The 23088-nt window shown below is 48.7% G+C and overlaps 8 protein-coding genes across 8 annotated transcripts; 2 read left to right on the top strand and 6 right to left on the bottom strand.

The window, feature by feature from the left end:
• The first annotated feature begins 51 nt into the window (after nucleotides 1-51).
• Nucleotides 52-1949, top strand: F5147DRAFT_347211 (Aldo/keto reductase). The gene is made up of 13 exons (XM_041429316.1): nucleotides 52-281; nucleotides 331-435; nucleotides 487-594; nucleotides 645-695; nucleotides 756-802; nucleotides 852-977; nucleotides 1033-1122; nucleotides 1175-1242; nucleotides 1297-1388; nucleotides 1445-1458; nucleotides 1506-1680; nucleotides 1733-1763; nucleotides 1817-1949. The coding sequence occupies exons 1-13, from the start codon at nucleotides 237-239 to the stop codon at nucleotides 1888-1890; spliced, it is 1026 nt and encodes a 341-aa protein (XP_041297616.1). The 5' UTR covers nucleotides 52-236; the 3' UTR covers nucleotides 1891-1949.
• F5147DRAFT_628459 (telomere length regulation protein-domain-containing protein) lies at nucleotides 1658-5441 on the bottom strand. Its single transcript, XM_041432737.1, has 7 exons — nucleotides 4673-5441; nucleotides 4167-4625; nucleotides 4031-4114; nucleotides 3284-3973; nucleotides 3106-3235; nucleotides 1817-3050; nucleotides 1658-1763 (listed from the first exon to the last, which is right to left on the bottom strand). The coding sequence occupies exons 1-6, from the start codon at nucleotides 5316-5318 to the stop codon at nucleotides 2009-2011; spliced, it is 3051 nt and encodes a 1016-aa protein (XP_041297617.1). The 5' UTR covers nucleotides 5319-5441; the 3' UTR covers nucleotides 1658-1763; nucleotides 1817-2008.
• Nucleotides 5442-5859: 418 nt separating this feature from the next.
• F5147DRAFT_768897 (uncharacterized protein) lies at nucleotides 5860-6597 on the bottom strand (the record flags this gene model as incomplete). The annotated part of the gene is made up of 2 exons (XM_041441011.1): nucleotides 5860-6329; nucleotides 6387-6597. 2 exons carry the CDS (start codon nucleotides 6595-6597, stop codon nucleotides 5860-5862), a joined length of 681 nt encoding a protein of 226 aa, XP_041297618.1.
• An 8641-nt stretch (nucleotides 6598-15238) lies between these two features.
• F5147DRAFT_605160 (uncharacterized protein) lies at nucleotides 15239-16893 on the bottom strand (the record flags this gene model as incomplete). Its single annotated transcript, XM_041432318.1, has 5 exons — nucleotides 15239-15761; nucleotides 15829-15908; nucleotides 15965-16483; nucleotides 16534-16670; nucleotides 16723-16893. The coding sequence occupies 5 exons, from the start codon at nucleotides 16891-16893 to the stop codon at nucleotides 15475-15477; spliced, it is 1194 nt and encodes a 397-aa protein (XP_041297619.1). The 3' UTR covers nucleotides 15239-15474.
• A 79-nt stretch (nucleotides 16894-16972) lies between these two features.
• Nucleotides 16973-18586, top strand: F5147DRAFT_673223 (CTLH/CRA C-terminal to lish motif domain-containing protein). Its single transcript, XM_041435715.1, has 7 exons — nucleotides 16973-17276; nucleotides 17332-17463; nucleotides 17511-17611; nucleotides 17667-18105; nucleotides 18157-18311; nucleotides 18365-18502; nucleotides 18564-18586. The coding sequence occupies exons 1-6, from the start codon at nucleotides 17016-17018 to the stop codon at nucleotides 18429-18431; spliced, it is 1155 nt and encodes a 384-aa protein (XP_041297620.1). The 5' UTR covers nucleotides 16973-17015; the 3' UTR covers nucleotides 18432-18502; nucleotides 18564-18586.
• On the bottom strand, nucleotides 18480-19338 carry F5147DRAFT_673226 (uncharacterized protein). Its single transcript, XM_041435716.1, has 3 exons — nucleotides 19166-19338; nucleotides 19010-19104; nucleotides 18480-18946 (listed from the first exon to the last, which is right to left on the bottom strand). Exons 1-3 carry the CDS (start codon nucleotides 19305-19307, stop codon nucleotides 18638-18640), a joined length of 546 nt encoding a protein of 181 aa, XP_041297621.1. The 5' UTR covers nucleotides 19308-19338; the 3' UTR covers nucleotides 18480-18637.
• A 425-nt stretch (nucleotides 19339-19763) lies between these two features.
• On the bottom strand, nucleotides 19764-20506 carry F5147DRAFT_673228 (uncharacterized protein). The gene is made up of 4 exons (XM_041435717.1): nucleotides 20286-20506; nucleotides 20136-20228; nucleotides 19847-20081; nucleotides 19764-19787 (listed from the first exon to the last, which is right to left on the bottom strand). Exons 1-3 carry the CDS (start codon nucleotides 20286-20288, stop codon nucleotides 19959-19961), a joined length of 219 nt encoding a protein of 72 aa, XP_041297622.1. The 5' UTR covers nucleotides 20289-20506; the 3' UTR covers nucleotides 19764-19787; nucleotides 19847-19958.
• A 139-nt stretch (nucleotides 20507-20645) lies between these two features.
• On the bottom strand, nucleotides 20646-23014 carry F5147DRAFT_673234 (uncharacterized protein). Its single transcript, XM_041435718.1, has 7 exons — nucleotides 22712-23014; nucleotides 22572-22661; nucleotides 22402-22507; nucleotides 22062-22343; nucleotides 21751-22014; nucleotides 21408-21698; nucleotides 20646-21358 (listed from the first exon to the last, which is right to left on the bottom strand). The coding sequence occupies exons 1-7, from the start codon at nucleotides 22916-22918 to the stop codon at nucleotides 20973-20975; spliced, it is 1626 nt and encodes a 541-aa protein (XP_041297623.1). The 5' UTR covers nucleotides 22919-23014; the 3' UTR covers nucleotides 20646-20972.
• Between the last annotated feature and the right edge of the window lie 74 nt (nucleotides 23015-23088).

A 23088-nucleotide genomic window follows, 5' to 3' on the forward strand; every position in this document is an offset into this window, starting at 1 on the left:
CTATGTATAATAATAACGTGCTGGTTTGTCAGACGATCATTGCCATCGGTCAGAAAGTCTGACCAGCCCACTCAATTCAACTTTAATTCCAGCTATCTTTTGCCGAAGGCTTATGCACGCTATGTATCACCTTTCGGCATGGCACTACTTATAAGTTCAAACTTAACACACCCACTAAGGACGACAATCCATGGCACATACATAGTACTACTAGTCCAGCTCACATTCTAACAACCATGTCTGCAACTATCAGCTCAAAAAGCGCCTTGAAGATCGTAATGGTTAATACTTAGTCACTCGTTCAAGATGACAGTGCTAAGTTATCTTCAGGGTGCTATGACGTTTGGCGTAGAAGGATCTGAAGGCGCTCGAGTTCATGAACTCAAAGACGTGGAAACTATCCTCGACATCTTTCAGAGCCATGGGCACAATGAGGTTGGTCTTACGTCAGTCAGCCATGCATTGCAACACATTGATTTTCCTTAGGTCGACACTGCACGCATTTATGCATTCGGCACCAGTGAAGAATATCTCGGAAAAATCAACTGGCAGAATCGGAGTTTGATCATGGACACCAAGCACTATCCTCATTCTGTAACGTTCAGCCTCTCTGTTCTTTCAAGTCGACTCAACAGGTCACTTAGCGGATGGGCCGTCCTACTGAGGAGGGCCAGTTGTGTGATCACTCCCCAGAGGTGAACCCATTCCGCTTCCTGCATTCCGTTGCTACGATTATTTATGCTTGGACATTCAAGGGTTTGCGCCTGAATATTATGGCATCCTTGAAGGCCCTGAACACCGAGTAAGTGATCCTCACTATTGCAAGCCCATGACCTGATAATGTCATTCAGCAAAGTTGACATGTGGTATCTCCACGGTCCCGACCGCACTATACCATACGAGGTCACTCTAAAAGCTGTTAACGAACTGTACAAAGAAGGCTATTTTAAAGCTTTTGGCATCAGCAATTATATGTCGTCAGTATCTTTCAATGTGATTGCCAATCCTAGGTCCTAATCCCCTCTTGCATAGTTGGGAAGTAGCGCAAATAATGGAAATATGCAGGTCAAATGGGTATATCCAACCTACTGTGTACCAAGGCGCTTACAATGCGATACAAAGGTTTGCTATTGAGTATCTCGCCTTATATTGTGCTTATACAGCTGGTCCGTAGAACCGTAGAACCAGAACTGTTCAGCTGCTTACGTAAATATGGTATAAGCTTCTACGCCTTCAGTCCTCGTACGCACTTCCCCTGTAGTATTGCTACGCATGAGCCTGAGCCGTTTGATTTAGTTGCAGGAGGCTTCTTTACTGGTCGGTACATCAGCCAAGACGATCAGGCTGAGGCAGGTAGCCGATTTGATCCTGGCAGAATCCAGGGCAAGGTCTTTTCTACTTCCCTGCTTTATCTTGTCTTCAGAGCTAATTTTGTACTTCGTAGTTCCATCGTAACAGGTAAACTTCATTCGAGGATAGGAAGTTTTGCATTTGGCACAGTGCAGGTATTGGAATAACACTTACTTTGCTGCTGTCAAGTTGGTCCGCGAGGTTGCTGAAGCGTACAATCTGACGGTGCCTGAAGTGGCTTTGCGGTGGATCTCTCACCACAGCTGTCTGTCTCGTGAAACTGGCGACGCAGTGATTATCGGAGCATCTAGTGCGAAGCACACGGAGCAGGTATGGTCATGTACATTATTTCTGGCTCAACACATGAATCGATCATTTTCAGAACCTTTTGGATCTCGAAAAGGGCCCTTTACGTGAGTTCAACACAGCTCTTACTATTTTGTCATACGACTAAACTGTTCTTCAGCCGATGAGGTTGTGAAAGCCCTGGATGATGCTTGGCTTTCTGGCAAGGCCATCTCTGCCAATTACTGGCATTAGATACAAAGTAACATAAATTAGCAACATTTGTGCCCCAGATGTACTATACTTGACTCAACCCGTAGGCGGTAACGCACTAACAAGAGATTTCTGGAGACAAATGTCTCGCATGCATCGACTATCGGACATCTACCATTGACCTTCGCCATTTTGAGGTCAATTCATCGACCTTCAGCAATACCCCTGCTGCAGCCCTACGCAGTCGAACCTCATGCCCTCCCCCGCCACCTTCTACCAGAGTGCCCTTCTCAAGTAGCTCAAAAATCCTCCCAGCCCACTCTCCAGCACCCAACAGTAGTGCAGTGTGCTCAAGCCCGAGCGAGCGTCCCCCATCAAGCTCGAGACAACCATCCAGGACAATCAAAGAAAGTTCAAGAGCAGCCGTGAGCACCGAAGCTTCCTTCCCCCGAGCTTCCCTAGTTAGTCCAGTCGAGTCCGAGTCATCGTTAGCAGCCCTTGAGATCGGTCGAGTCCCCAAGGCAACCGCGAGCTCCAGTGCACCTGGTGCAATAATAGACAGCCATTGCGGAGCATTCTGTGCTGCATGTACTAGCAACGCCAGAGAGCTCATGAATTGTGACAGAATAACGGCGTTGAGGACAAGACCTGTGCCAGCACCGTGATACCGATACAGAGCATCACGGTGCGCTGTTCTCTCCTCGCGTGTCTGTTCATTGCGAAGGAATGCCCAGAAACGGTTGATAGATGGCATGATGAAGTATTCAGCTGCGACGTCTATAAATGCAGTTCGGTGAGGTTGCGAAGTTTGGCCTGTCAAGAGAGCTCGACTTCGCCTTTCTGCAGGCGACACTTCAGCAACTTTAGGAGATTTCCTTATGCGCAACTGCCGTTCTCGTACGAACTCTGGCACTTTGTCGGCGGTAGCTTCCTTTCCTCTGTCAATTGCTGCCCGTGTGACACCCTCAAGCAAGCCTTGAACAGTTCCATTGGCTTGACCATCGACAGTGAGATATTTCTGATGAAGGGTAGGAGGTAAAGTTTTGCTAGGAAATGCGGTGCGTTGATTATTAAGAGGCTGCAAACTTGCAGAATGGACGGGGAGCGACGCCAGTTCTCGTGCTCCAAGCACAAGGCCGTTGAGTATGACAAAGCGTTGCTCTGTAGAATACTGATTGCCGAAGAATTCTTCGATGATGCACCTGTGGGGAATTTCATCATACGTGTTTGTCGACCATAGCTTGCAAAGAAACTTACCCAGCAGAGACTCGAGGGCAGCACGCTATCAGAGCATTGATAGCACGCTGACGCTTGTTCTCGAAGCCGTCAATTTCGAAGTTGTCGTTCAGAGAAGTAAACCCATAAACCAAATTAGCAGCGTTTTCCTCTGCCTAGCCGTCAGTTGTTGAAGTATGTAATGCCATGCCGAACCCACCAAGTTCAGTCCCATAATCTCTCTTTTTCCTAATTAGCTCTTCTGCAACGTTAAGTGCCATTTCGACTTTGTCGGCTTCCTGACTCTCTTCGCCGGGCTTCACTCTAGCGTTCCGCACCATCTCGCCTAGTTGCGCAAGGTACACAGGTCGTGGAATTTTCTTGACTCCAACACGTAAAGTAGGATCTTTCTCCATCTCATGGAGCTCAGAGGGCGTGGGTGACGCGGAACGGGAGGAGGTTGGAGATGCGTAGCCTGTAAGTGAGTCGTCTGAGTCGTAGCCGGTCGCGACACTAGCCTTTGTGAGTTTCAACGCTGATATTTTTGTATCTTCCAGGACACCAGCAGTAATAATCTCTTCTGTTAGGGCGTTCTCCTCCGTGGCTGCCTCCAATTCGTCCACTGCGCAGGGGTCAAAATCAATGTCTCGAGCCGAACAAAGTGCTCTTAGGTCTCTGGCCCAGGGCTTCCCGTCGGCGTCTCCATCCCAGTCTCCGAAATCCAAGTTCTTGCCTGCACGCGTTGCAACCACTTCAGCTGCCAGCATCCCACATCGACGAATGCTATGATCTAGATGACTGATATATTGACCAACTGCTGTGACGAAGCTAGGCGAAAGCGCAGTTGATACCACATATTCTGATTGATGAGGGAAATACGATACAATGAGAAGTAGCAGTGATGTAACATCTGATCCATGTGAAGCGATCAATTACTGAAATCGACTTTACAACAAGATAGACTCACAACGATGCCGCAACAGCAGTGAGTGCTTGATGTGCTCTGGAGTGCACCACATTTCCAAAGTACGTGACAACAAAGCCTGGAGTGCTGGAGCATCACGGTTGACACGTGTCCACGAGAACCTGATCAAAACACTGACCTTTAAAGTTTATTAGACTTGTTTTTGTGCCGGCCGCCCAGCTGACGAAAATCCTGGCATGGCTCTCTTTCCAATCGCGGGATAACACAACACCCAATACCGCATTCCATGCATCTGATTCTGGCTGGAGAGTTCCGAACATGGCGCGAAGCAATAAGGATTCTTGCACGACAATGCCTCTATCTTGCGCAGTAACACTTAAGTTACTAGGTAACTGCACCAGAGAAGAACACAATGACGCGAATATGGTCTGCTGGGCAACCGTGGATGGGAGATCAATGAGTACATTCGTCCAGAACTTGGAGTAACTGTGCTCATTATCCTGTTTGAACTTTGTGCGGATTGTGACTAGCGTGGAACGAAAGAAGGATGGTTGGGACAGTGGTAAGAACGATGAAGATGGAAACACGCCGACATTTACGAGTTTTATCAGAAGTTGTGTGACAGACATTATCCTATCTGAACATACGTCATACGTATATCAGATATAACATGAAAAAACACACCCTGCGATGGGGAACGGGAAAGAGTGGATATTAAACGTTCCGTACCGCTGCTGAAGCCATTGAAATAGGTCGCGAGCTCAAGTTCTGGGGGCAAATCTCGCGTGCCAACTGCGTTGGCAGCTTTTAATGGTACTGCAAAAACGTTTTTGAGACAGTCATCCCATCTGACCGAATTCCTGGCTGATAGATCGTTGCCAGCGAAAGCAGCGGTATGAAGTCTGTCAATAGGATACTGAGTCGACAACTTGGCCAATAATCTAATAGATTCCTCTGTGAGCACTGAAGAGAGCAATGTGGAATAAGCGCAGAGCACCACATCCCCTGCAGCAGATAGTGCAAAAGAAAATGCATCGGGGCAGAAATATTGATCGGCGAGAAGCAGATGTCCTTCATTAGCAAGGACTGTCGACCACGTAGGTAAAACTTGCTCAATTAACACTCTTTGAAGTGGAGGAAAGACTTTTGCGATATTAAGGACTCGCGATCCTTGGAGCGGCTCGAGATTGAGCCGGCGACATTGTGGCGGAAGAAGGCCTATGTAGTCCAAAGGTCGACAAAGTAACGACAAAAGAATTTGGAGGTCAGATATGGGAGACTGCAGGCTATCGACTACAGATTTTATCTGTGCGAGGGTGTCGTCCTCCATATAACATAGAGTCAGTGATTAACAATCACTGACAGCCAGCAGTTTCACAATTAGGTAAATACTTAACATCAAGTCACGTGCAGCCCGGCCTCCCTCGGAGGGAAATTGTGGCGTTTATAGAACGTTCACACGTGAGAGTCGAAATGTCGAATAGACTTAAGGCTCGAGCAGAGTAACTGTCCGAACTAATCCACACGGGTGAAACTCCCGTACCCCAAACGTGTCTTCTAGGATTGACCTTGTCAGTTGCTAGTCGACAATATCGTTCCACCAAAAAAAAAAAAAAAACTGTCCGAACTAAAGTTATATTCAGGGGAAAAAGATCAACTGCCCTACAAGTAGATATATGTCGGTTTATATACTGTAGGGATAGAATGCTATGGAAAGTGAGAGAACAAATGAATATAAGTAACTAGAGTGAGTGATGATTCTAATCATCAGTTGCTATCGTCGACGTATCGACGACAGCTTTTGTCGAGCGTTACATACGCCCTCCAGGTCCTCTGAACGAGAGGACCTTTCTTCAGGTGATGTGAGTTCCTTAGGTATTTTTGCTAGGCCCTAAGGAGGCGAAGGCCGCTATCACAATAAACAGAATAAGTGAGGTGTTAATAAGAAGGACGACAGGGATGAATCTACTGAAGACGTTCTCAGTAGTCACTCCTTGCATCTGTCCAACTTGCTTGAGATCGAGCTGCTCAGCTGCGGCTATAATTTCCTCCATGTCCGGACTGGGGTCAATGACTGGGGCAGCTGGAGTAGGAGCTGGGGTGAGTATAGTGTCTGTGTTATTCACGATGTCTGCGATGACTTGGGCAGCGGTGGCAGGAGGAGCGCGAGAGCTTGGAAGCGTCTTGCTACGCGGGGGTCGTCGAGTGGGCTCTCGACGAGGCCGACAATAGTCAACAGTCATGTTTCGTCCATGAGGACGATGGCCTGTGAAGGGGCAGGATCGCTCAGCGCGGATCTGTTGATCGAAGGCGTGAGCCTCCTTGCGGATAGCAAGTTCCTCTAGGGGACAATAATGGTAAGCATCGAGAGAAGGTCGTCATTCCCGGGGATGCTTACTTGCTTGTGCTTTGGCACGAAAGAAATGTGTGAAAGCGCTGAGGGCATCAGAGTCATACTCGCGCTGGCGAGGAGGGGCATTACGCCCAGGGCGACCTCGACCAGGCCTGGAGTGCCTGGGAGCGTCGACCTGTTCTCCAGGTTCAACCCTGATGGGTAGCTCATCGCTGAGCATGTCAACGTCGATGGGAGTGAGGGACCTGGGGCGCATGGTCCGATTTTCAGGTGAGGGATAGGGAAGAGTCTTGCTTCGTCATCCTATTAAATATGTAGGGCCACGCTTGCTTATGAGAGGCGAGTCGGCAAACTCAGCTATCATTCAGTCTGCGATTCCGAACACCAAGTCCCGGGCCACTGGAAACGAGTTGGCAACACAAACGGGGATACTGCTTGATGAAGTCGAAATTTTCCTCAGTAAGTGAGATATCCCTGGGACGCCCAATGCTTCGAGGTACTGGGGGAGGGCCTCCAGTCGTGACACTTGATGGTAGGGGAACCATACTTGGTCACCGGTGGAGTACTCTACTTTGAAGAGAGCGTCAGCGCCAGAGCCCTGGTGGCTTACGATTTTGGCAACTGACCATTCCTCAAGATGTCCGATGTCAGACACGTGTGCCAGCTGATGTCCTGGGAATCTACAATCGTCGTTAGGGATATGCGGACAGAGGAGGTGAGCATGGAAGGCTGGGTGTAGGCCTCGCTGCTTGAGTTGGCTCGGGAGGTCCAGTAAGAACAAATTGTTCTTGTAGTCCTCGAGGATGCGATATGGCCTGATGAATTTGGGGGCTAACTTTCGAGCTCGTCCCTTTGGGAGGGAGAGGTTTTCAGTTGATAGGTACACGAGGTCCCCCTTTACAAAAGGGGACTCCAATCGTTTTTGGTTAGCAGTTGCAGTGTTCTTAACGCATGCAGCGATAATTGCATCGTGGGCATTTATGATCGCATCCTTCATACGTTGAGCAAACACACGTACTCCTGGGAACTCGGAGTTCGTGTTCCAAATGAGAGGAGGCGGTAGTCTGCCATAGTTTAGTATGAACAGCGGGTACTTAGTGGTCTCAGAACACGCAGAGTTGATGGCAAATTCGATCGCGGGTAGCTTAAGGGCCCAGTCACATTGATTCAGTGACACCATCTGTCGCAGCATTTGAGTGATGGTTCTGTTCGCACGTTCGGTTGCGCCGTCAGATTGGGGATGGAATGATGTCGACATTCTAAGTTTGATACCAGTGAGCTGGTGGAAGCGTTGCCAAAAGGTACTGGTAAATAGAGTGTTGTGGTCACTAACAATATTGCTGGGCATACCATGGTGTTTGTACACTAGGTTAAACATGACCTCCGCTACATCTCTAGCCCTGTAAGTTTGCTTGGTCGCGGCTAGGTGGACCATTGACGTGAGGTGGTCTATGGCGACTAGGATCATGTCGAAAGTTCCTTGCAACATTTTGGATTCGGGTAGGGGACCGACAAAGTCTATCCCAACAGTCTCCCAGGGGTGTGTTGGGACCTCTAAAGTCTCTAAAAGTCCGTATGGCTGGTGGTTAGATGGTTTTGATACTTGGCACGTGGGGCATGACTCACAGAACGCCTGCACATCCGCGATCATTCCTTTCCACCAGACATTCTCTCTAAGGTACAGTAGAGTTTTGTGGGGTCCTAGGTGCGCTAGAATAGAATGAGCATGCGAAATAATTATTTCACGTACTCGCCATTGTCTAATCTTAACATCCGGTATGCAAAGGGTGCGCTTTCCCTTATCCCTCAGGTAAATTTGCCCATTGCTAACCTCAAAGTTCTTGAATGCTGCTGGACTTGCGAGGATTTTGGCGAAGAAGGGATCATCACCATTGTAAAGAGTTGATTTTATGTGGGCGCTACAAAAGTGTTACCTTAAGGCTCAGAGTGCGAGTGAGATGTTCGTCCCAAAGAGACTGCCTATAGAAATGCTCCTTGTTATAAAGCAAGGGATATCTTGTTAAGATCGAAGGTGAGAGAAGGAAAAGCTACCAAAAGTGCACTCGGTGTTCCGAGGATGTGTCTGAAGTACCGAAGTACTTGTCCGAAGTGGTCTGAAGGTGGTCCAACGTCTAGAAACGAAGGTCTGAGGTTGCGCGAAGCGTCTGAAGAGCTTCCGATGAACAGCGAGTGTTCCGAGAGAAGTACGGTGGGTGTATCGAAGTATAAGACTTCGCGAAGTATAACTAAGCAAAGACTATCGGGATAACTTAGAGACTGCGAGTAGTGAAATGGCAGCGGTCAGGCCAAACAGTCGTTCCGAATGAACAAAGATTGATTGCGCGAAGTACGACTATCCGAAAGTGACTCTACTAACTATGACTCGTAGCAGGGAAAGTGAAGTGAAGTGTGAGTAGCTAGCGAGGCAGATTATATCCTACAGCATGAAAGTCCGGAAACTGCGTAGGCGAAACTAGTAGCGAGATAAGACATCCGAAATGTAATAAGACTCGAGGCGAGCTGCTACAGAGATATGCATGTAATAAGGCGCAAGGCGTATTGTTATGCGTGTAACCGACGGGCCGACGACATATGTGCCCCTAGACATAATCAATAACAGATAACAAGGTGGAAAACACACCAGCGAAGTCAAACGGATATGGACGGGACATGGTACGGAGGATCGGAACTGTATACAGGCCTCGGAAATGGATGGACGACCTTTGGACGATTCGGACGAACGCACGGAACTCTCGGAAGGTAAACGGAGTGTCGAGGAATGTGTATGTGGAATACCTGTGAGTTTGGCAGAATATGAGCCCAATGACGATCTGAGTGCTACACCGTACTTGTGGGTGATATGTCCGTGGATGTCATGCGCAGGGTCACCTAGCATTATGACTTCAGTGAGATGAGGAGGGGGAGTCACACTTAAGTCGTCAGGTGCGTCAGATTCTGGCTGTAGGTCCTTGTTTGTTTTGCTTATGTCAGCTTGGCCAGGTGCGTCCTCGAGATTCTGGATTCTCGTGACATCATTGCTTATGTCATCAGGTTGGTCTTGTGAATGTCTGGACCGCGTGTCTTCTTTGCTTACATCATGCTGTAGGACCATGTTTGTTGGCCTTCCTTTGTTCTTGGTGCTGTCTGTTCTCACTCTGGGCACCGTCTCGCCCTCCAGTGATTCTGATGGGTCTCTACCCACCTTCAGGATCACTTTCCTGATTCTGGTGGCTGGTGAGTTTACTGTTGCGCCCTCCGGAACTGACTGTTCATTGTTCTGTAGTGCCATTTCTTGGCCGGTGATATCCCGGTCTACCGAGTCACCAGCTTGCACAGGCGCTGGATGGCCATCAACTACCCTTGGGTGAGGTGCATCCTCCGTCCTGACCAAGCTCACTCCCTTTTTGAGGGATCTCATGTTGCTGGTCAGGTCCATTTTGCCCTCTCCCTTTTTGAGGGACCTCATGTCGTTCGCTGGGTTAAGTGATCTCATGTCGCTTGCCAGTTCCAGTGTGCCCTCTCCCTTTTTGAGGGACCTCTTGTCGTCCGCCGGGTTAAGTGATCTCATGTTGCCCGCCGGTTTAAGCGATCTCATGTTGTCCTTGGTGAGTGCTTCCTGGTGGGGAGTGCCAGCACTGATGTCCCTGTTAGTTGGTAGCTTGGATATGACAAACGAGTTTGTCAGGGCCTGTCCGGTTTTAAGCGATCTCATGTCGGTTTTGGTGAGTGCTCCTCTGCCAGATGTGTCCACACTGACCTGGTTGTCCGGTAGCTTGGAAATGACAAACAAGTTTGTCAGGACCTGCTGCAGTGTGACCCTGTCTGGGGGGTTTGTCAATACCTGTTGAGGTACACCTCTGCCTTGAGGGTTTGTCAAGACTTGTTGTGGTACGCCTCGGCCGGCCCCATCCCATTTCTTTTGGTGAGTCTTCTTTGGCTGTGGTTTGTCCTGAGGAGGTCCACTTGATGCGCTAACCATTCGTTCTGCTAGTCTCACAGACCTTCTGCTCTCAGTTGCCCCAAGGAACAGTGGGGTGCCAGTGTACACCGGTGAAGGTTCAACTGATACAGCGAGGGACGAACAATGCTCCTGACTGTATCTATAAATGTTGTAAGGTCGCGCGTTGCCTAGTCTGCTATACTTGAGACAACAAGTGCGTTCGACCCTAAAGGGGAAGCGAGTGCAGCAAGGATCTAGTAGTAGGCGCCGAAGGCGCTACTGGTTGGCAAATGCGAAGCGCGGGAATGCGCGCGCGTGTATGCGGAAACAAGAGAGAGTAAGAGTGAGTTTGCTTAAGTGATGATAAGACACTAGACAAGAGGTGGGAGATGCAAGCTGAGAGGTGTTATATGCGAGGTGCCAAGGAATAGATTTCAACTATACTCCGCTAGGTAGTAAATGGGTATCGTTGTGGTTCAGTCCTCTGTCGTTCTGGTGGGAGAGTAAGTCCAGTAATAGTATGTACTGCTGGCGCTTAAGTATGGCACCTAAGCACTGTCATGCAGAGCCGAAGCGCTACCGAGTAAGGTATGTAAGGATATATGTAAGTAAGGGTCCATGATAAAAATAAAAATGGAACGATATGCAAATGTGAGAAATGGAAATATACGCACTAGGGAACTTGGTGGACAGTGGATGGATGCTTCCGGATGGCTGGCGCTATAGGGCGCTCAAGCGCAGGAAAGCACGCGCGCATATACATCGTGAAGCGCGGGAAAGGTACCCGTGCAAGTTGCGCATTGCGCGGGAAAGCTGCGCCTCATGTAGGAATAGCTGTGGATAGCATACAGAGTGATGCTACAAGTTCGTGCCATGTACTCCCTAGTGAAAACTGCAATATTGCACAATGAGAGGCACGAGTCTCTACATCACACTATCAGGTTTCTCAATGGGCGCCTTATCATCATTTGCGAGAGTGAGGTTGTCAGGGCTGGGGACCTTGTAAGCGTCTTTTACTAGCTTTTGGGCCATGTCCTCCCTCGTCTGTGCCTCAATGACCATTAGTTCGAGTTCTTTGACTCATTCTTGCAGGTTTTCGACTTCTTCACATTTTTCGGTGAATTGTACTCTGGCGGCCTTCCGGAAGCCTTTTAGAGCGAAGTTCTGGAACCTGATGGATCTGCCTCGGTTGTCGTCATCCCATAGTCTGCGGAGGGATTCATCAGACTCATCGGTCCTTGGTCGGTTGAGTTCAGCCATCTCTTCATCAAATTCAGTCCAGTCACGCAAGTGACTCGTGAGTTTGCTGAGTTTAGGTTGGTCATTTCCTTCATTAATCTCAGGTTTATTCTCACTAGGCGTAGGGCTAGTAGGTTTAGTTGCTGGGAATTCTGGTATGTCCCCCAGTTCTTCGTCATCGGTCAACTCTGACCAATCAAAGACTGCTTGCAGGCGCGGGATATTATTACTATCAGGCGACATGAATGTGTGTAGCCAATTTATTACGGGGACACCAGTGGGTATCTCGTTTACTAGAGCACCAAGGCTCTCATCACTTTGAGTGGAATGGGCGTTGTTGGCTCCTCCGTTGTCAGGCAACGGGGCTCTTATTTGGGTGGGGCTGGTTACAGCGCTCGTCACCTGGATGGGATCTTCGTCCACTCCATCCTGGTCTCGAGGACCGGTTTTTAAGGGAGGCTCCATGCCTATCCCTTCTTCTCTAGGGGCAGTCACGCTGCCCCGAGGCTCAGCACGCTCGGACCCGTGTCCAGCTGTGCGTGCATCATCACTCGCACTCAGCAACCTAGTCGGAGAGGGAGGAGAGGCATCATCTATTGCACTAGTAGCAGTTAGTGCTGCCGTGGTCCGGTTCAGTCCAGTTCAGAGGGTCCTTGACAAGAACCAAGAACCGAACCATGGTTCGGTTCTTTAAAATTGTCGAACCCAGAACCAGACCATTGAGAACGGTTCTCAATGGTCCAGTCCGGTTCTTGTCTGGTCCGAACGCAAACCGAACCGAAAATTTTTCAAGCAACGGAAAAAACATTCACAAGACATCTACATGACATTGGGTAGCTAGTCTAACTGCATACCAACTGCATACCCTTCTGCCTCTACTGCTGCTGACACATGTCCATTCTTATAGGCTGCCTTCATCAATTGTAGCGCGGAGAAAGTGGATGATGCGAGTGCGTTGCGGCGCAGAGTTGATGTGATGCCCACGCTGGAGAAAGCGCGTTCAGAGGGAACGGAACTGCCTTGAATGGGCAGGTAATCACGTGCAACACAAGCTAGTGTTGGGTACTGCAGCGAATGTAACTAATCAAGAATGTAAGCGGGGAACAATGAATTTGAGGGCTGACTTACACCCCACCATGCCACAACATCATCAGTCTCCTCCAATGGTGAAGTAAGGTATGCAGAGAGCTCTTGATGAGGATCGCACGTGCGATGGTCTGTAGCTTGACGTTCCATGATAGCGTCACGCATCCAGGAAGCACCATAACGAATCGAAGCTTTCGTTGTTGATGACGTGGCCTCTGGCTCCTTGGGAGGATCATGACTATCCAGGAAGCATATAGACTAGAACAAGTAGATATCTGTGATATAGGTAAACATATGTCAGAGTCTTGAGAATAAATTGATTAGTACTTACCTTCAAAAAGGCTAACAGTAGCTGTTACAGGGATCTGTAACACCTACTAGAGCCCCAGCTCTCCCTACGCCTGCCCCCGCTCTGCTAGACTCCCCGTGCGGCGGTGCGCCGCCTGCACCTAGAAAGACAGCGGTCTGGACCGCTATGACCCCGCCCCCTGGCGCTATAACCCCGCCCCTGGCCTAGACGGCCTTGTACCTGATCCATGGAGGCTGTACGCCTCATGGACACCCTAGATCAGCGCATGTATACAGCATGTCGCTTCATGAAGATCCGGAGCGCCCTTGGCGCCTCATGTATGAAGACCCGGAGCGCTTGGCGCTTCCTGTACCTATGCGCAGCTGCCCTTGGCACAGCATGCTTGATCAGAGGTTAAGCCTCATGTACTTATCTACACCTCATGTCTGGCTATCATAGATTCACGATATACTATTGATTACAGACTGAGCTAGAATACTTGTAGTACTTCCCTATAAGTAGACACAGATTATTGTACTTAGACTTTACTTTAATCTACTAGGTTCATCCCCAGAACTTGCTCATCTAAGCTTACCAGCTTCCTTGTGTGAGACCGCACTTCTAAGTCGCCCCCATACGACTTAGCACGTATCCGCTAGCCCTGCATCTCGACGAGCGCCGTCTTACCGAGATCGCCGGAGGAATCCTTGACGTTCCGTCAAGGCTAGACCACGCTCAGCTTCAGTAGACTCACTCGAGTCGTCGCTGAGAAGACCTATCCTAGTTCGCACACGCCGACCTACAGTCGACGTAACAGTAGCCTGATTAACAAATAATGCAAATCTCGAAGACGGTGTTTTGATGTCGACATGGACACCGACGTCGTCGTGGTTGGTGTCGAAGTCGAGGGAATTCGAAGGTCAAGGAACGGTTCGGGAAGGTTCGGGAAAGTCGAACCAGAACCGGACCACTAGTGAAGGTCCAGAACCCAGAACCGCTTTCCGGTCCGGTTCTGGCTGGTGAGGGAACCATGGACCGAACCACAGAGAACCGGACCAAAAGTCCGGTTCGGACCGTGGTTCTGGACCAGACCGCGGCAGCACTAGTAGCAGTAGGCATCATGTTCTTTTTGCGATATCGATTGAATATAATTGGTTTGTGTGTTTAACAAGAGTCAAAGCTTCGGAGGGTGATCAAGCCTCCTAGACGATGACTGTAGTGGGAAGGGTGAATAGGTTTTAGATTTATGGCAGTTAAAAATATGTGGCGTTTATAGAACGTTCACACGTGAGAGTCGAAATGTTGAATAGACTTAAGGCTCGAGCAGAGTAACTGTCCAAACTAAAGTTATATTTGGGGGAAAAAGATCAACTGCCCTACAAGTAGATATACGTCGGTTTATATACTGTAGGGATAGAATGCTATGGAAAGTGAGAGAACAAATGAATATAAGTAACTAGAGTGAGTGATGATTCTAATCATCGGTTGCTATCGTCGACGTATCGACGACAGCTTTTGTCGAGCGTTACAGAAATGTATTAGGCTAACGTTTTTTATGATCCATCATTTTCAGTGTTCTTACCGCAAGCCGGCATGACGTTGAGTTCCTACTACAGACATACGCTCATTTCGGGTTCAATGCACGCAAGTATCTCGTGATCCCAGCTATGCCGAGCACTACGCGGACGAGCTAGAGGACCCACCATAATTTACGGAGCCTGCCTCCTTTACTGTGCGAAATAGAAGCTTAATACAATCACAGCCTATTTGATACCCGCGCAGAACCGCTTCCCTACCTGGTATCGCAGGTCACCAGCAATTTCTTTGCAGAAGGACTCGTCTCGACTCTCCATCGACCCAACCGCTGCCAAAGAGGTCGTCGGCAACCTCTTCCACTCACCCGACACCAAAGTGGGGGGCGAGATCTTCTATTGTCAGGTTGTGGTGGTCTTCATGTCCAGATTGAGAGGGACTTTCGAGCTCGGGTGTCGGGGTACGCGGGCGGATTGTCAACGAGCCAATGAAGGCCTTTGCTGCGAGCCAAATTTGAGGTGCCACACGAGGTCCAACAGAGTACTTCACTTCCATGTTTCTGGGACACGCGCATGAAGTCATGTTCATGCAGTTGTACGACACAGATGATGACGTGCACTCTTCGAACAGCGCATATAAGCAGCAGTGTTTCACCCTGTGGAAGAACTTATTGATCAGCTTCCCATTATGCATTGCCAACTTGACGCACCACGCACAAAGACCCTGGCGCGCAATTGGTTCCGACTGTGTGAAACAAGCGACGATGGGGCTTTGGAGTACGTTTATACGGACGCCGGGAGCTCATTTGCTGGGAGATATGATGAGTTAGCAACCGAGTGGGCCACTTCCTGGGGTGATAATGCAGGGATGTATTATTAATTTTAATACTTTGGATCGCCTGATATACAAGGTGTGATGAAAAATGTCGCTTCATCTTTCAAGGGACCTTGCTTATCGACGAAAGTAAAGCATTAAGATAATGCAGAATAATATGCAGCAATAACTTCCTGAATGAGACGTGGGACTGTGAAAAATAAGCAGACCACTCAAGCCTTTTCATCACCCTCTTCAGCATTTTTCATACCTTCCCATACATCCTCTCCTTCTTGTTCATCCTCATTTACGGGAACAGTATCTTGCTCTTGATCCCAAACAACAACCGTCGGTACCGTCGTCATGAAAACGCGCTCCAAAACCGTGCCCTTCTTGTCAAGGTGCTGCCCAACTTTATCAGGAAGTTGGACAACGCTGTGTATGCGTATATATCGATCTATCGATGCTGAAGCTAAGTAGGTTGGGGATGCAGCCAGTGAGATGGCAGTGCCCGATAGGCCTAAATACCCCCCCAAAAAAAAATTAGTCGACGAGAATTTGTAAGAAACGCAATCAGGAGAACAGACCTTTGTACCCATATGAGATACTCCCATTCCGTAAATCAACCGCGTACACATTTGAGCCATTGTCTGAGATGAAGGCCTCACTGATCATGCAGTGATTAGTAAAGCCGATCAGAGGGTCGATCAAAGAAACACTGACTGTTCTGAGAATCCCTTCTCTACTGTTTTTACGCCACCAACCTTCCCTACTCCCTTAAACACAGCGACAGGTCGCCGCCCAGCACGAGTATCGTAACGACGCATATCACCGAGACGTGTGCCTGCAAGAAGATGCTGTTGGCTCGTAGATGTTGATGGCGAGAGGTAGGTTAAACATGTATTGTGAACGGGCTGCCGCAGTCCGAGAAAATCATTTGGGACATTTTTGGCGCGCCAAACTTCCCCAGGAAAGAGGGTATCGCTTTGTTTCCGTTTTTTGCTACCGTTAACTGGTGCACCTTTTGCTGAACTTTCAGACGGACGGGCAAATGCACGCTCTGTATCCCAGAGAGATACTTCTACCTCGTCGCCTCCGTATGCAAATGTTCGTTGGTCATGTGAGAGACGCCAGTCGCATAGTCGAGACGGTAAGGCAGCAAGATTATGGCTAACACCACTATTATCGTCCTTCAAAGTCGACATCAGCAGGGCGCCATTGGTAGTACAGGAGAATACAGAGCTTTGCCGCTTCAGAACCATCAAGCAAGTGACTTTAATGCAAGAACTCACCTGCCCGAAGCAGCAAGACCGATGAAAGACTGATCGCTTTTGATTCGAGTTTCCTTCCATTCTTGAAGTAACTCAAGTTGATCGTCTTCATTCAAAGAAAAAATTGAAACCGCTCCATTAGCATGGGCAGCTGATAGCTTTCCCTCAGCATTAGATGCTTTACTAATGCGAGGGGCTGTCTGGACGCACCAATGTCTTCTCCCCCGCGTTCAGCGCGAGTTTTTGGATGCCTTTAGTTCTGCCAGTGACAGTACCATCATGAAGAATTTTCAAGGTTGTTTTTGATTCCTCTTGCGAAGTTGGGTTGTACCCCACCGATTTTATGTTGCCCAGTTCATCACCGACGAGAAATCGAGGCATTATTGGTGTGACAGAACCGGCGCGTGACGAAGTATATCCACATTGCTGTGACTAATTAAATTACCATTTTTGTAAATCAGCATTTCGATAACCTCCTTACGCAGCCTAGCGCCAGCACTTTCATGGACGGGCCACTTAAAGAACTGTCGAAGCTCGAAAGGCTCACAGAGAGAGCTAAAGGGAAAACACCATCAATCGAGAACTCTTTGGAATCTCTTCTTCAATCTCTCCGAGAAGTAAAGGATCGCATCAATGCAGGGAGCGTTACAGAGGATACCTATATCCTTCTAGCACAAACCGTCGAAGCAAAGAAGAAGGAAATAGACGAGAAGCAGAAGGAGATATACAACGGAATCGCAAGACTTGGGAGGGCTCTGGATAAGGTCTGCATGTTCTGCTAATCCTCCACATCCGCGAACATGAGCTCACACGGCACAGAAATTCACTCAACCCCTTCCGACATATGATCCTCTATTCATGTCGAAAGATGCACAAGCGGCTCTTGAAAGAACTATCGCCCTGCATTTCTTGCGCACCGGGCAGTTTTCAACAGCGGAAACATTCATTCAAGTAAGCAAATGTCGGGGTGTCTGAGATTTAGCTGAAATCGTTCGCAGGAGTGCAAGTTGGTCATCGAACCTGAGCAGCGAACCAAGTTCCAGGACTTGCACCGCATAGTATTGGCATTAAAGAGACAGGATATAGGGCCTGCATTGGAGTGCGCCACGTTTCATGGCTCCGACATTACCCTTTCTGATGTGTACTGCTTCTAGGTGGTCGCTGAAGAACCGCGATTTTCTCCGGAAACGATCGTCGCCGCTGGAGTTTTATCTGCACCGTTCTCAATTCATCCGTCTCCTCTTGGCAGAACCACTAGATGCTGGCCCTGCCATATCGTACGCAAATGCTACATTGCGCAGCTTCTATCCAGAGCATGCAACAGAGTTTCAGAGACTCATGACTTCCGTTTTGTATCTCCCGAAGGAACGCCTCCAGCGGTCACCGTACGCCGACTTGGCTTCAGACTCGGTGCATACAGACCTCGAGCCACTTTTCGCCAAGGAATACTGTACGAATCTTGGCATGAGTCGACAGGTACCACTGAGAGTCATAGGTGATATTGGTGGTGGAGGCGCCCTGGCCAGAATTGAGAAAGCTCGGACGGTAATGAAAGAGCGCAAGAGTGAATGGAGTCAGAGCGACGAGCTGCCTGTCCGTACTCTTTCCTTTGTTGAAACCAATTTTGTCTCATTACATCTCCAGATTGAAATTCAGCTCGCACCAGAGAACCGTTATCATTCCATTTTTGCTTGCCCAGTATCCAAGGAACAATCTACTGAGCAGAACCCCCCGATGATGATGACATGTGGGCACGTCATAACGAAGGAAAGTTTGCAAAAACTATGCAAGTCCAACGGGTATGTCTTTGTGCCCCTCGAGTTCTGGTTTTCTTGACTCGTGATGGTTTCAGACGTGTCAAATGTCCATACTGCCCCACCGAGTCGACGCAGGCGAACGCTCATCACGTTTTTTTCTAGCATGTAAGACTATTCACCGGCACCATTTGTATTGTAATTTTTTCTGTCATTTTGACATCTCTATTTTGTAAGTAAGTACTACGGGACTTGTGTTATCAGAGAAAGTGTGGCACGACTAAGAATAATCGAAAGATCATCAACCTCCATCACGTTTCAAGTTTGGGGTCGACCCAGCGAGCCTGAATACAATAATTTCACTCGTACTCTTAGTAGGACACTGACGGACTCACCATCATTGTCAGAGTTTCCTCCCCTTCCTGGTTGGTGCTCTTTACCATGGTGCTTTCGTCAATGGAGGGTGTGTTGACAAACTTCGCGAGCTCGTCCAGCTTGGTAATGTCGATATGATACTGCTCTGCTAAGGCCTGAAGTTCTGCTTGAGATTTGACTGTTTTCCGGGACTCCAATAATTCGCTCAGCGATGAGGCCAGTAAGCGATTTCGAGTGGAATGTGACGGAGAAGCCTCCATTTCAGACTGAAGTCGAGAACGATGCATCTGCTGAACATAGTCTGCCTGTGAGGGAACCAATACAATACCCTAGTAAGCGCGGTACTCGGTACTGAAGGGGTCACGCACTGGTCGGACGGACCGCATGTGGTGGTCGACGCGCACAGGGCCTAGCTGGTTTAGCTTGAACATAAACTGCGGGTCTTTTGCATCGGCCTCGATCGCTAGTACAACGTTTGAACAGGTCATAAGCATAAGTGACGCGAACAGCTCCGGCATACGCACCATCAGTCTTATTTTCAAACGCGAGTGGTCTTGGACGTCGTATTTCTTGAGCACTGTCCGGTTTCAAGGGTGTGCGAGAACCTGCCCATGATGGTTTTTCCTTGGGTAGCTTACGGGCTGCTTTAGATGAAGAACTGCCCATAGTAGACCTTGAAGCATGACATGACAGTCTGAATTATAATTGTATGTGATTGACAGTTGTTTACTACACTTCTGCAGCCTCTCCCTCTCTCTCGAACCGACATGCCAGCCAGGCTCCCCTGTAAAACACTCCCTGCTACTGTGCCTTACAAGCCCAGAAGCTTTTGCATTCGACCCGGATCATATTGGTCTACTGCAAGGGAGAAGGTTTCTCACAGAGCGTCTCGCACGGCGATCGGGGCCGTGGTCGCGGACCGTACTACCAGCTCGATGAAGAGACTGCCATTGCGTATAGTACGGAATCAAGGCAGACGGGCTACTGATCACCACTGTGACTGAGGAGATCTTGATTCAGTTCTCACAGGCTTTGCCTGTTCGACAGTCAGACTGTATTCATCAGTGACACTTCCGGAATCGCTCTCTGTCCTCACCATTTGAATGTTCACCCAAGACCTCAAATTTCAAACAAAGTGCCAACGGACTGAGTATGTGATATAGTCAACTGCTTGTAACTATAGGCTAACTACGAAACTCGTCAACATAGCATGAGAATTAGGACAGATGGATAGATTAATAACAGGAACACAGTCAAGCGTGTATGCAAATAGCTTTTGCAGACCCAGGGTAAAATGCAACAACATCTAGCGTTCTCCTAATATGCGCCGCTGCGCCCACTGTTGCGCCCACGTCGACCTGTGCGTCTGCCTGAGCGACGTGAGCCGCAGCATCTACAACACAAGATATCGAGAATGACGTCAAATATTGTGACAATAACCTGCAGAATGGCGCTAATCAGCGACGCTTATTACCAAGTAAGCGATAGACATACAGTCGTGACAGCCCCAACGATGATCATTAAAACATCTGCAATGGCAAATATGATGGCGCTGATTCCACCGCCAATAGCTGAGATGATTGAGCCCTGTATAACAAACGATATTAGACCTTGTCTGGACAAAAGCAGTCAGAAATAAAATACCATGATGAATAATCAATATTATTTGAGGTATGATCCACTTGCAAGTAAGTTGGATTGAAAGATATTGGATTCTACCTGTCTTTGGCTTCGTGCTTTATATAAACTCTGGCCAAATGACGTATAGAACCAGCTGGAGAATGATCATTACATGACATCACTGCTCCTGCTCCACATTGGGACCTTGTCCCATATATAAAAACACCGGGTGATCAGGTGGTTCCACACTCACGTAGTAAGGCTTGTAGCACTTCCTACTACGCTAACACGTTGGAGCCGGATGTGCATCATGTGTATCATGACTGAATTCGATAGCAGCCGCGGTATCGGGGCAGTCGGCTCCAGTTAGATTAATATAAAGACGTCAGTGGAGTGTCAAAGAGGCTTAAGTCATTCCTTGGTGCGCGACTGAGGAAGCAAACGACACCCCGGTATGCCTTGCCAAGTAAAAACTCTGTTCGTAGAACGGGACTCGGGAGACTTTGGAAGCGCAGACATAATCGTGGTGAAGGCGGCATTATGATGCTGCGCAGCTCGCACCTGATCACCTTATGTTATGGTCCTGGCGGTGAAGGATCGGAATCAGCACTTTAGTGGGAAAGTATATAAGTATGGGTACATTGGTGGAATTGCACGACAGCACTGTATAGATATCAAAACGAGCAACAAACTAATTCTACAACAATAATTTCACATAGAGCCAAGAACTTTGAACGCACCATTCGTCATCACGCGTGCTGTCCCTCCCGTATGCACCCAAGCATTTTTCTCGCCAGCCTCTCCATCAGCCGATAGCATGTTACCAACTGATGGTCCTCGAACCAGGATTTCGCCAATGGGGTCTGCACCCTGTTCGACTACGTTGTCTTTGACACTGATCAGTTTTGCCTCAACATTGACACTTGGTGCCCCAACATGTGCAGGTTCGGTAGCTGGAGATGAGGAAGAGAGCATCTGCAGATCAAATGCATGGGTAGCGAAGAGAGGACCAGTGGCAGAGCCATGCGTATATGTGTTAATCAATGGGATGGAGAGCGCCAAGCGAGCAGGCACCAGCGCGTCAGACGGTAAAAGTCCTATAATTGGATAAATATCTACTCTCGTCAGGAATGGAACAAAACACACCGCCACTGATCACAACCGCCTTCACTGTGTCAGCCATTTTCCCAAGTACATCTTCCCGCGCGCTACCGAAGACAGTACGGTCCCATAGACTGTCCTTGGTAACGAATCCTTCTGTAAGGCTAGCAAATTTGTGCCGCCATGCCAGGGGGAACAGGAAAGACTTCTTCGCACGATCTATCACCGAAGATGTAAGCGATTGGACATGTTCGGGCTTGAGGAAGAGGACTGTAGGAGAAGGTATCGGGAACTTAGTTGCAGAGAGGACGTCGGCTACATCTAGAGCCGGTGCATCTGTACATATGTCCTCAGATTTTGAGATGTATAGACTCCAGTTCAAACGTACCGCCATCATGGAAGATACCTGTCGAAGGTAGAGTCGCGAAACTAGCGCCCTCGAAAAGAGCTGCGTAAGCAATGGCACGTCCGTATGGAGTGCTCAGGGAATGACTAGAGACTATGGTGTCTAGAGTAGAAATATTAATGGCCGAGGGGAAGAGTGCCTTGATCGCGGTCACTCCGGAAGTGAAGTTCTCATGCGAGAGCTGCACACACTGCACCCCACCCGATGGAGTCTCGAAGAATGAGACAGTGTATGCGCTACCGGGCTCTAAACAGTAATCAAGACAACGTATGCGTAGAAATGCAGAGACATACGAGGAGCATTTTTGGGGGCTTGAGGTACCTTGCCCTCAGATTCAATATTATTCCAGGAGTGTATAGGGATCTCCGAAGGTTGAGACCAGTCAACCACAATAAGCGTGTGATTGCGCTCGTGTGCATCACTAGTGGCCTTAAGAACGTACGGCAGAAAAGTCTTGTCTGTGACGATGGCGTTGGGCGGGTGCATCTCAAGGACTCGAGCGAGTAACTTGGGGGAGCTCAGAGTAATGGAAGCAATGGACTGCTCCGAGAGTGCGAGGTCAGTGATAATGAACTCTAGAATGCACACCGATTTGAATTATTCTCAAAATGCGCCAAACGGGATGAAGCGCACCGATGCAATCATTAAGCAATATCAAGACAATTGAATCCTCTGAGACAAGCTTAGCGATTCCCGAGCCAAAAGCTGAGACTCGCGCTTTCAGCTGAGTATTTGTGATCTGAATGTGAATACAACGCAATGAGCTGTCCGTTCACTATCTACGAAAAGGCAGTCGAACGTACTTTCGTAGACCAGAGAGTACGCGGTGCATCAAATTCAGGTTTCACGAAATCAGTCACAACATTCACGTCTTTGTCAGGTCGAACAGGGAACTGTGAGAGGTTCAACGAATGCCTAACGCAAAGTACCCAAGTCTACGAACCCTGCCCATAAGCCCCGTCCCATAGTTGCGGTAAACCGCACTCTCGCCTGGATTCCTCACACGCCCGGCATCACTTTGCCGACCTAGGAGAATTGGATGGACGAGAGGCTGTGGTTTGTAGAGGTTCTGGAGGAGAAATACAGACACCCCGATGAAGCCGAGAAGAACGGTGAGGTCGTCTGTGACCAGGTAGTCTGAAATGGTCATAGTGACCGGAATAAATTGAGATGGAAGAGAGCTGTAAGAGAGGTGTTTGCAAGTCGACGTGTCAGCGACGTACGTATACTACTTACGCTATGCTGCTGGCATCATCAATCACTTTGTTTCAACACTGGTCCTTCCTCATTACAAATCTCGGATTCTCACGTTTACAAGCT

This window comes from Suillus discolor (genome assembly GCF_016758755.1).
Source record: "Suillus discolor strain FC423 chromosome Unknown F5147scaffold_6, whole genome shotgun sequence".
Lineage (NCBI taxonomy): Eukaryota > Fungi > Basidiomycota > Agaricomycetes > Boletales > Suillaceae > Suillus > Suillus discolor.